This window comes from Pteropus alecto, unplaced genomic scaffold (genome assembly GCF_000325575.1).
Source record: "Pteropus alecto unplaced genomic scaffold, ASM32557v1 scaffold98, whole genome shotgun sequence".
In the NCBI taxonomy this organism is placed as follows: Eukaryota; Metazoa; Chordata; class Mammalia; order Chiroptera; family Pteropodidae; genus Pteropus; species Pteropus alecto.
The window spans coordinates 14,369,628-14,382,221 of NW_006443570.1; the positions used below are offsets into that span (position 1 = coordinate 14,369,628).

The following is a 12,594-nucleotide window of genomic DNA, read 5'->3' on the forward strand; positions in this document are numbered from 1 at the left end:
AGTGCTCTTCAAAAATAACAATTTTTAGCAGTTCAATACATATCCTTCCAGACACTTTATGTCAACAATTAAAAAATTTTTTAAACCATAAATGAGAACATGCTTTACATCTTCCCATGTTAATGAATATAAATCTACCTTTTCTTTCTTTAAAAACAATATTTTTATCTTTTTTTTGTTCTCTTTTTATTCCTGAAGTATTTTAAAGTAAATTTAAATGCCAGTTTGCCTTCAAATACTTCTGTAGGTGGCCTTTAAAAAAAATGAAGATGTTTCTTACATAACTAAATTAATACTTCCTAATATGTCCACTCCATATTCAGATTACTTATGTTATCCCAAAACATATTTTATGGTTTAGTTTATTCAAGCCAAGTTGCATTTATACTTACACTTTTTAAAAGCTACACAGAAGGTTATCTAACTAAACTGAATTAATTTAACCAATCCCCTGTAAATGGGCACTTGAAATGTTTGCAGTTTTTACCTACTATAAATAATGCTATAGTGTTATTAACCAAAGTCACCTCAATAAACTTAATTAAAAAACAATGCTAAAAATAATGTTTTGTACCTATCTCTTTGTTTTCTTATCTGATTATTTTGTTAGGATTAATTTCCAAAAGTGGAATAGTGGGGTCAGGAGATATACATGTGTTAAACTTTGATATATTTTGCCAGATTGCTTTCTGGATATGTTGTGCTAATTAAACTCTTTATCAGTTGTATAAGGAGAGTGCCCCTTTCCTCACATTCTTGCCAGCCTCAAGCATTATCAGAAAGATATCTTTTGTGTGTCTCTGTGAGGCTAAGCATCTTTTCTGAAGAATTTGCCCATTTGAATTTTGGAGATTATCAATCCATTTCTTAATATTCACCTTTTCAGATTCAGGAAATGTTCTTGCATCTTGTTTTACTAGACCTGCCTTCCATCCATATGATTTGGGCTTCCTTTAGTTTCTCTAATTTGTTTTTTTTTTTAATGTGCGGGAACCAAATTTGGACATAATGTTTTAACAGAGCCTCACTAGTGAGTTTTATGTGCGTGCGTGTGCACATGTGTGTGTGTAGTGATATTGGAGAGGGCAGTTTTCATTTTTAGTAATTGAAAATTTTACTATACTTTGTTTTCCAGGTATTTTTGATATATAACCCATAAGGATACATTGATCTAGAAAATGAGAAATGTGCAGTTTTTTTAAGCTCGTTGTATTTCATTTTCTTTATCTGTATAATGGTGATATAATAATAGCACCTAATCAAAGGATTATTGTGAGGACTTACATGAGTTAATACATATAAAATGCTTAGGCTAGTGCCTGCTGCTTAGTAGGTTCTTAGTAATGTTAATTGTTAATCTTAATAGTGACAATACAGCCTTTTCTTAGACTATAGATCTATGGTCACAGTATTTGTTTATTTCTTCTTAAAAGGGTTATGTAAATAAATACTAGTACTATACTTACAGTTAGTTCTTTAAAGACTTGAAATGCACATATAAAAAGTATATGCCAAGAAAAGTATTAAGATGTCATTTTTATTCAGTTACTCATTCAACAACATGGAGTCTACTCTTTGCCAACACTAAGCATATCAAAATTCACAGTCCTTGCTTCAAGAAGCTCATAGTAAGATGTGGAGATAGGTAAACCACTTTTAAAGCATAAATCATTTAAGTGTTCGTTTGTTTTTTTCATGAAAGCAACCTCTCAAAGTGTTTCATTTTAGATTGACAAATAAACAATGCTTAGTCTTTTATTGTCTGAGTCTCAGTTTATCCATCTAAGTGGTGATAATTAAGTCTTCATGAGACAGCATTGTAACATTCGTAAGTTCTTAAATCTGGTTAAGATGGTTTTGAGACTCTTAGGAGTAGTCGGTACATCTTATAGTTGGTGTGTTGTGAGGAAAAAGTTCAATTTGATTACTTTGCTTCTGTTAACGAAGATCACCTCGTGGAGGATACATAGTTATTGAAGTTAGCAGTTATATAGTCCACATTTTGTTTGCCTGTCAGCATTTAGATTTGGAAATGATAGTGTAATTAGATGTTCTGCCATGTGATTTAGGCATCATTTCTCTGGAACTAAAATATTTGTAGGATACTTTTTGTGGCCCAGGTGACGTGTTGGATGCTAGAGTGGCAGGATGAGGTCTCTGCTCTCAAGCGGCTAACAATGTCATGAAATCAGACTCACAATACAGTATGATAGTGTGATAGCAATGATATGAATCTGAGAGAGGATAGATTAATTCTGCATGGGAGTCCTCATTTTCAGAAATCTATTTATTAAATCCCCATTTTCAGAGGAGTTATTTCTAGACCTCTACTCTATAGAGAATTTGGGCATTTTGTTAAGGGGTAGTTTCACTACCTAAGAGGCTGTTTATTTAAAGGCTTTTTAATGTGAAGAGATAGACTATTTTATATGAAACAGGGTTACTTGGATTGTGGTTCTAATTTTATTTTTAATAAGTTTCCTTACTTCAAAGTTTACTTTAAATTTTAATAGTATTTTAAATTATAAAAGTAATACATGCTTATAAAATATTCAAACAGTTCAAAAGTCTATCAAATAAAAATGAGAGTATCCCAACTCTCCCTGGGTAACTCCTGTTAGACAGTTTAAACAATTACTTGTAAATAAACTTGCACTCAAAGTACCTCGTATTCTGAGCATTTGCTCTTTCTGTTTAAAGGGGAAAAATAAATTTCTCCTTTTAGGGCAGTGCTCCAGAGCAGTAGAGGTTGTCTGGCAACTGTGAAGTGGAAGGTAACTATAGTGGATTTCAGGAACTACATTGATCAGTTAGATTGCTGTGTCCTATAGGGCTTTTTAAGGATTTATTGATACACTTCATCAAGGTATTTGAGAGAGTATTCAGGGAAACCTAAGAAATTCTATAGTTCTTTTCCCTTCCTTATAAATCCATGCCTGGTCAGAAATTACAGCTTGACTGGGATGTCCCTCCACAGAAGTCAAATGCACACTATCTATCATGTTACTTAGTGTGGCAGTAATGTAAAATGCTAAGGATTTTTTCTTTTTGTTTCTTTCTGTGAGGGGTGCACCCAACATATTTTATCATATGCCTCTTCATCTCTCCCTTATTTCAACTTCCACTTACTCCCCCAATTCCCCATATCATTCTCTTAAGAAAAAAAAATAAGTTTTGCCCACTGAGTCCTCTTTCTTACTTGATTTAATATGTCTTGGGCTGAATGCTTCTTACAAAAGCACTTTGCATTTAGAATTAGCCTATCAAACCTTTTTCTCCATAGACCCCTGCACAGATTGCATGCCTTCTACTGTGGTGCCCTCAGAGGTATGAAAACTCACGTCTCCTTTTGGCTTAGCCATCATGATTTTAGAATATAAGCCCCCATGCTCTGCTTTGGAAAGTTATCCTGGTGGTTATTTTGTACCATTTAAAAAATGTTTACTTTTGGTCCACAGAACCAACCAATACACTGGGACAGAACTGTATTATTCCAGTTAAAACCACAATCCTATAGCACATCCATGTATCTACATCTGGGAATCTGTATATGCACACACCTGCATATGTGTATACATACATGGATATATAAAAATTCTAGTTGGACACACTTTGGAAATGATAGCAACTCATCCATATGGTTGGTGTTAAGGAATTTGTAACCTGCAGTATTCTTTCTTACTAGTAACGCCATTCTGCTTAGGGAATATAGGACAAGCCCAAACAGTAATACTGACAGAATTCGGAATTATGATACAGTGGAGCCTTCACGTAATTCTTTGTTGAAGAAGTTAGGGCCTAAATGTTAAGGCTTATTGTTATTCTGAGTTGATAATCTCTGCCTTGCTTTAATAATTTTTCCTCATGCCTGGGTAGCCCGCGAGTTGCACAATAATCACTCACACAGCTTTGTAATCAATGCCCAAAGTAATAGGATTCCTCTGGCCACCGGCAATTAATAAATTTGTGTCTTTTTTAAAACACTAGCAAGTCGGGCCTGAAATACGACTGACTGGCTCTCCTCATTTGCATATTTATTGCAGTGGAAAAATTCTTACCAGATGATTGATGCTGAGCCTGCCTCTTGAATTCCAAGCAGCACATTATTATGAAATGAAAAATGCCGGCCATACAGTTGATTAAAGTTGAAGACAGTGGAATCGGTGTTTTTTAAGATTGTGGGAGAATTAAAGGCATATTTTAATAGATGTTGACAAGAAGTGAACTAACAAAAGCAAAGCAAAGGATTTGCTTGAAAAGATTTAATCAAACGTCTTTCTTGGGGGATTAATTGCCGGGGATGACTAGTGCAAGTGGCAGGCTTGTGTGGATTTGAATGAAAAGTATTGTTCTCAGGCCAATATATTGTGTGTCATTTTGACCTATAGTTTAGCTCCAGTTCTAGAGTTACTTTTGAAGGAGGAAAAAGATGCTCTTATAATCTGTACATTCTAGTTCAATATTATTTGTGGTAATAGGGATGTGAGAGTTTATATATACTTGTATATAAATAATTGTATTTGCATACTTATTTAAAAAATAACTGTATAGATACTTAAAAACTGATAAGATAAGCTTTATTTTACTCTATACATTCACTCTTTCTATTCCCCTTTCATCCCCTTGCCAGAAGTTTTATGTATTGGTTTATAGTCTAATTAATGAACTGTGTACCCATGTCCAAACTTATTCTCTGCCTACAATTTTGTTTTTTATCGAACAACCCAGATGAATCAAGGAAAAAAATAAAGCTGTTAGGTGAAAATGGTTTTTAGATTGGTGACATTTTATATATAGAATGCTTGCATATGGGTAGCATGTAAATTAATACTTAACATGAGTACTCGTTCAGCCCTAACGCTGTAGATCAGTACAGAGCTTAAGTTTTCACCATGTGAAAATGATGATTTTTGATAACAGTATTCTTTCTATTTCTATAGCATTTTAAAATTAGTAAAATACCTTAATATGTAAAAAACATTATTTTTCATCTTAATTCTGTGAGATAAACGGGCAAAGGATTATCTACATTTTATAGATGAGATCTGTGAGACTCAAAGAGATTTAGTTGGTCCACTCAGTATAAAATGACTATTAGTAATAGTGTCAGTTAGAATACAGGGTTCCTGACCCTTAGTAAAGTACTCTTTCCATTTATTCTCTACTTGGAAAATTATTCCTAAAGCTGGTGCCCAGATGCTTAGGTTGAATCTTGGTAATATGGTGAGGCATATGTCCTTAATCTCCTCTTAAAGGAAAGGCCTCTGGAAATGAATCACGTAGGACAAAATTAACATATATATCCTTGACAGTCTCCATTTGTTTTGTAACCATGTGCTAAGAGGGAGAGAGAAGAAAGAGTATGCATCTCTGCTGCTTTACTTAACTTTTAACAGTAATCGGGAGAAAAATTAGAGATGAATTAGAAACTGTTGATTCCATTCTCTCTGTTATTCATAGAACTAAACAAATAGGATTCGGTCCTATGTGAATGGTAAAGAGGGTTTATTTTGTTTTAGTTTTTGGCTGGGAAGAATTCGCTGTTGGATTTGAGCCTCCAGGAAAGTCTTTCCTCACTCTTGTCAGCTATGGCTTTGGGGAGGCCTAGCACATCCAGCAAAGGATTTGCCCATTGTCTCCTCAGGTTTTATATAAAATCTTATTAGAAGGAAATGTAGCCCTAATATTGCAAAGAAATGAGAATTGGGCTCTGTCTTCTAAATCTCTTTACAGGAAGTAGTCCATGTGTTGGCCACTGGTGACTTGACTTGGGTAAACTTTTTTTCTTTTTTTTTTCTTTTTTTGGTGGTTAGAAGCACAGAATTGCAGATTTCATCTCTGGTAGGTCTCTTGACACTTTGATGCATGGTGGTGTTATCCCTGAATGGAGCTTAAATACTTCAGGGCTACTTTCTGACTGGGTGAAGGGGTGTATAAAATGAGAACATATGAGAGAGTATTAACAGAAAGGTACACTTTGATTTACTGATATTGGCTCTCTGCTTTCTTGTTGGATTGATAGGCTGTCTAATATATCTGCAATGGATTTTTTAAAACTGACTTGAACAAAATAAAAGGACTTGTATTGCTTACTTGAAAGTGGCCCTTAAAAATAGTAGACTTTTTGTTGAATGTTTTCACAATTCTTTGTTACGCTACATGTTAGAGTCAAATTATGACTTGTTTGTTGGGGGCAAGCAGTTATAAACATAGACTGCTTTGCAGCTTCTTCCCTGCGTGGTTCTTGATTTTATTTTAGGTTATGGATACATGGTACCTAGAGGAGGTGAGGGACAGGTACTTGATTTTCCTGTTCTTTTTAATTTTTTATTGTGGTAAAAAAAAGCATAATAAAATTTATTATCCTAACCATTTCTAGGTGTACCGTTCAATAGTGTTAAGTATAATCACACTATTGTGCAACCGATCTTTAGAAGTTTTTCATCTTGCAAAGCTAAAACTTCATTAAACATCTCTTCATTTCCCTCTCCCTCAACCCCTGGCAGCCACTATTCAACTTTCGGTTCCTATGAATATGACTACTCTAGGTACCTCATATAAGTGGAACGATACAGTATTTGTCTTTTTGTGACTGGCTTGTTCATTTAGTATAATGTCATCAAGGTTCATCTATGTCGTATTGTAGCATGTGTCAGAATGCTGTTTTTAAAGGCTAAATGATATTTCATTTTTTTCCTGTTCTTTTCAACTAGGCTCAAGATTGAAAGATTACAGATTATTTTGTCTGGATTAAAGATGAACTAAGATGGTAGAATTATTTATTTTACTCTGGTCTTGGGACTTTTTAAAAATGTTTTTTTATTGTGGTTAAATATACATGACAAAATTTACCATTTTTAACCGTTTTGAAGTATACAGTTCTGTATCATTAAGTACATTCACATTGGTTGTGCAACCATCTTCACTGTCCATCTCCAGAACTTTATCATCTCCAGAACTTTATCATCTCAAATTGAAACTGTGTCCATTAAACAGTAAGTCCCAGTGCCGCCCCCTCCCCCCCATCCCGGACTTCAACCCCTGGCAACCACCATTCTATTTTCTATTTCTGTGAATTTGTTTTAGGTAACTCATAAGTGGAATCATACAATATATGCCCTTTTGTACCTGGCTTATTTCTCTTAGCATAATATTTTCAAGGTTAGGTCTTGGGAATTTTGAAAACTACTTTGCAAATGCAAATTTGATTTGTGGTTTCACTTTGGAAACCTGTGCTCTACCTCTTAATAGATAGCCATTTCTAGAAAAGAAGTTAAAAATAGTGGTTAATGCTTGCATAGAATTTGAATGAGATGAAATTTCTGTGTTTTCATGATCTTCCTTCCAAGTTTAGTGTCTTTTCTGTTTTCTTGCTACAACACACTTTCAGAACCTAGGTACTTTGGATATCTCATCAATTCTCAGCTCTTTTTACAAATGATTATTCGCAGTAACCTAATATTTATAGTTATCATTTGTATTCTTTGTCCTACTCATCCCTTTAAAAATTTTTTATATAATGTAATTTTGCATTGTTCTACTTACATACTTAGCACATTTAGACTGAATAGTTCTTGGCTTTAAAATTGTTATATCTTTATTTTTGTTTTTTCCTCCTTGCCTCCGTTTTCATCTTGTTTATATTTAATTTATTTCCCAAAAGCTGAGAGACAGAAGGATAATGCTGTATTTTTTCTTTTTCATGAGTATAACTTATTTCTGTATTTGGTGGAAATTTTTTTTTTTCGTTTTGTTGTTTTTTAAGATTCAAACCAACAGGTTGAGAATCTTGGTTTGGAATACAAGGCATTGGAATTTTTCAGGTAATTTTATGTACTTCAGATCATCCCAAGTAGTATGGATATGCACTGATTATAAAAGGATTAGAATATAGGATTTAGAAAAAATGTGATCAAGGGTTTTGTGTTATTTTTAAAGAGGAAGGTTGTATTTGTATAGTTTTATATGCAGATTATTTGAAACTTTCTTAGCAAGGTTAGCTCTTAGCCTTATATTGAAATAGAATCCTCTAGTATGATATATATGGAGAGCTGGTCTAACTCATACGTTGGTTTACCATTGATGAAACAAGTTAGGATGTAAGATAGTGAGGAGGCTACTTATGCTGAGCAGGGTAGAAGCAGAAAAGATAGAATAAGACTCATAAAAATCATTTACACTGAAGTTTGTGTGGAATGAAGTTAGTGTGGAATATTATACAAATATGAATGTAGAGATTGCTAAAAGAAAGTAGGGTCGCTTGTGAAAAGATTATAGTTATTTAAAGGAAAGAGGGAAGGAGTGATAGAAGCATGGCCAGAGATAAATGGACAACTATTAGTGATAATAAGAATGGAAAGTATAGAATTTAGCAACTGATTAAAAATATAGAATAAGGGCACCACAACATCCATGATTTCCTATGAAAACACATCAAATAGAGAAGAGAAAATCAGAGGAGAAATATTAAGTAGGAAGAAAAAGGTTCATGTTGCTGCATGGTATATTTGTTGTTGTGTTTTGTGTTTTGGTTTTGATCTGGAAATTTTATTGATCAGCGATTTTAGAGCCAGAGAAAACCAACTGTGAGTCTTCTAGGCCCCTTTCCTTAGAACAAATAAACTGCAAGAGACTGGGCCTCCCTGGACTTGAGCAGGTTGATCAAGTTGTTATTCAGTTCTGGGAGGCTGCCTATGGTCTTTATTGATGTCACTTAGGGGGTCTTTTTTTTTTGTAGGAACTTTATTATTTTTTTAAAAGATTTTTATTAAAATCTAACTAACATACAACATTGTATTAGTTTTAGGTGTACATCATAGTTATTCAACATTTATATACCTAAAGAAGTTATCACTGTAAGTCCAGCAACCGTCTGATACCATACAATGCTATCACAATATTATTGATTATATTCCTTGTGCTGTGTACATTACATCCCTACTGACATGATATATTTGAAGGAGTGATGGAGCATTTGTGTGAAGATTTTTCTTGGAGTTGCTAGAAATGTGAAAGTTTGATTATAGGAGGGACATCTGAGTGCTGTCAATACATAAAAGTGATGATCGGAGTCTAGTTAGCCCCTTTTAGTAGGAGTAGGCTGATAAAGAAGGCAAGAGTTAAGTTCTCAGAGGGCTAGTTTTTATTCTGAAAGTTCTTAGCCACAGGCTATATACACTTAATCCTGACCAACTTTATTACAAATACATTCTGTTGGCTATGAGGAAAGCCAGGTGAGAACATATTCTTGATGTGCAGCTTTTTAATACACAATACACTACTGCAAATAATAAGTCATTAATTTGGTTTTCATACATGAATAAGAACTTTCCATAAGGATATGTGTGGAGAGATTGAATGACTGATGTGGCAGCTCAAACCAGAGGCAAGAGAGATCTCCTGAGGGAGGATAGTGGTGGTGGTAGGGATCCTGGGACTAAATTTACTCTTTAGGAAAATAGGAAGAATTGCTTAAAGAGTTGACTGATAGAGGGATAATCCAGGAGGTCAGTGGGTAACTTGTAGAAACTAACATCAAAAGAAAAAAACGATTAGTTATGATGACAGGGAGGGAAGGAGGAATTTGTCAATCTTACATATGAGAAATCACAATTTATCGCAGACACTTTTCTAAGCACCTTGTACATGTTACCTTGCTTATTCCTCGTAACAACCCTGTGAGGTAGGCGCTGTTATTATTTCCTTTTGGGAATTCTGTATTTCAGAGAGTTCTTAGTCCCTAGATACCCTGTGCCTCCTCCTGCCCCGCAGCCAGAACTTCTCTGGAGCCAAGAGTTACAGATATCTCTTACTTTCGACAATTGTAGGTAATTAATTGTTCTTTTTCTATGCTTTATTTCCCAGGTCACAAGGCACTTAAAGCATTGTTGAGGTCATTGGTAGATCTTCAGGAAGAGCTGCTTTTCCAGTACCCAGACACTAGATATCTAGTAGGTGGAACAAAGCCCAAACCGGATAGGTAAGGAGAAAATGCAACTATAGAGTTGCTTATTTTCTTTTCATCTGAATAGTGTACTATCATGAAAAAGAATGCTCAAACTTTTCCAGGTCGATATCAAACTTAATGTTAATAAAATAGAAAGAGTTGCTTATATTAACTGGTAGCTAGGATGGCACAAAAATTGGGAATTAGGTTTTGGGTATTTATACTTAGTTGTGCCTAATTCTCTTTGTGGCTTCAGCAAAAGACTTGCCTTCTCTTAAGAGCTATTGAAATGAGTAGATAAAAGCACATTTTAATATTAATGCTTAATTAATGTTTATGAAGCACTTTGTGTTCATACCATGGAATCTGTGGTCACAGCCAACTACTTTACAGTGAAGGAAGAAGTAGTTATTTTAAAGGGTAGAATATTTTGAAAGACAGCAGAATAAACTTTTTTTTTTTTTACTGAAATTATCGCATTTGATGAAAGATTCCCACCCCTTTTGAGCCTGCTGTATATGGTACCTGCTTATTGTTTTCCCTTGGTCTTATCCTTTATTTTATTCTTTTGTAATGAATTAGTTGGAGGGATAAAAAATAAACTGAAATTTATTGAGCAACTACTATGTGTTAGAGTCAGTAATCCAGTGAGTGCAATTGGCTATATAGTTGGAGGTTGTATTACTTTCTCATGGCAGTTGCATATAGTATTGTGGTTTAATGCTGATTTTGTTGCCTACCCCCTTTGAATTTTCTTTATATTCAGCTTCTCTTCATTTGGTTCAACTAATATTATTCCTCTTCTTGAACAATTGATTACAGGAAGACATTTCCCTTATTGATTTGGGGATTAAAGTCTTAAAAGTATGAGTATATGTTTAATTTTTAAAGATTCTCTCTCGTAACCAATATAGGCCTGGTTCGTATTTCTCATAATGTTTTTATAATCTCATTTATTTTTATGGTTTGCTTACCTTTAAAAAATATTTTGAAATCCGTTATTTTTATATTTATTTGAAAAGTTACATGAGTTTTTGATTGATCTCATGAACACTCTTTTTAAATGAAAAAAAGCCATCCACGCATCTATGGTGCTATTTAAAATGTAGACTGAATAGGGAAGGCCTAAATACTCTTGACTTAATGTGAGCCTAGCTTTTTATTTGGATAATGTTTATTTACATTGGACTTAATGTTCTTTTGGTTTTCTAGTGAGGAAGAGATTTCCAGTGAAGATGAAGAGCTAGTAGAAGAGAAGAAGAAGCAGAGAAAGCCCCCACCAAAGAGGAAGCTGGAGATGGATGACTATCCCAGCTTCATGGCAAAGCGCTTTGCTGACTTTACAGTCTATAGGAACCGCATACTTCAGAAGTGGCATGATAAAACGAAGCTGGCTTCCGGAAAACTTGGGAAGGCAAGTGTTTGTTGCACGCACATGTGTGTAACATAGGCTATGGCAACCTGCAGTGATTTTAAGGAATTGGAACTACAGTTCATTTATATGATTGATGTCATGTGATAGTAATCAGTCATTTCTCTAGAAAAACTTACCGAACTCCTACCATTGGTGTTTATACCTGTCAGATTTGGGATTTTAACTTTATTGAAAAGAATATTTTATTCTAGAAATTGTGGCCTTGTGAGCGTTCAAATGTTGGAAATACAAAATAAAGAAATAGAATTTAAAGTTATTAAGAGCAGAAGTTAAGCTCTGGGTATAGGAAAATAATATGACCTACTTAAGACTTAATTATTTTTTTCCTCTGAGAACAATTACAGCCATTCACAAACTCAGTCTTTAACAGAAAGTCTCTCCTGAAAGAGGGGTTGTCTGTTTCTTTCTGACACAGAAAGATAGAGAAACCAATGTAGCTGTCTTCAGCACAGACTTTCTGCGTTATCTGACATTGGTTAATGTTGTTGCAGGGTTTTGGTGCCTTTGAACGCTCAATCTTGACACAGATCGATCATATTCTGATGGATAAAGAAAGATTACTTCGAAGGACACAGACCAAGCGCTCTATATACCGAGTTCTTGGCAAACCTGAACCAGTAGCGCCGCCTGTCCCAGAAAGTTTGCCAGGACAGCCGGTAAGAACTGTGATGCATGATGATTATGGGGAGCAGTTTCTATAAGGCTAATTAACTGAAAATCTGATCACCTACTTATAGGTATTACCTTTGGTATAAGAAGTTAGTGAAAGAAAGAGAAAAGACATTACTAGGTTGTTGAGAAACAGTATGTGGGAGGACAAAGTTAAAAAAAAAAGAGCTATTATTAAATACTTATGTGTTAATTTTGAGTTTGATATGAGTCTAGTAATAATGGAAGCATTTATAATCCAATTTTTAAAATTCAGTTTTAAAGCTGCTTCATGAGGAATGTCAGTATTGAAGCAAGTGTGTTCTTTAGGCTTTATGTTGGACATTTAGATACCTGGGAAAAGAATCCAAAATTAGACTAGTCAGGTTCTTTTGTTTAAAGGAAACTTTTATTTATAGTGGAAATATGTACTTGATAATTTTTTTAAGTTCAGAAGAATTTTAAATGAAAAGTAAAATTCCCCCAGTCTATAAATTTCACTCCTGAGATTTAACAAATTTTCATAGTTGTAACAAGCTTTTAGGTATTTGCTATTCATATATAT

At 34.2% G+C, this 12,594-nt stretch overlaps 1 protein-coding gene across 4 annotated transcripts in view; it reads left to right on the top strand.

The window, feature by feature from the left end:
* The window catches only part of AATF (apoptosis antagonizing transcription factor), a 123,433-nt gene that overhangs the window by 23,195 nt on the left and 87,644 nt on the right, over nt 1-12,594 (top strand). For all 4 annotated transcript variants that reach the window (XM_006924922.2, XM_025041632.1, XM_006924923.3 and 1 more), the window contains exons 5-7: nt 9,865-9,979; nt 11,159-11,360; nt 11,873-12,037. In XM_006924922.2, the coding sequence (XP_006924984.1) occupies nt 9,865-9,979; nt 11,159-11,360; nt 11,873-12,037 (482 nt within the window). The remainder of the gene's footprint in view (nt 1-9,864; nt 9,980-11,158; nt 11,361-11,872; nt 12,038-12,594) is intronic.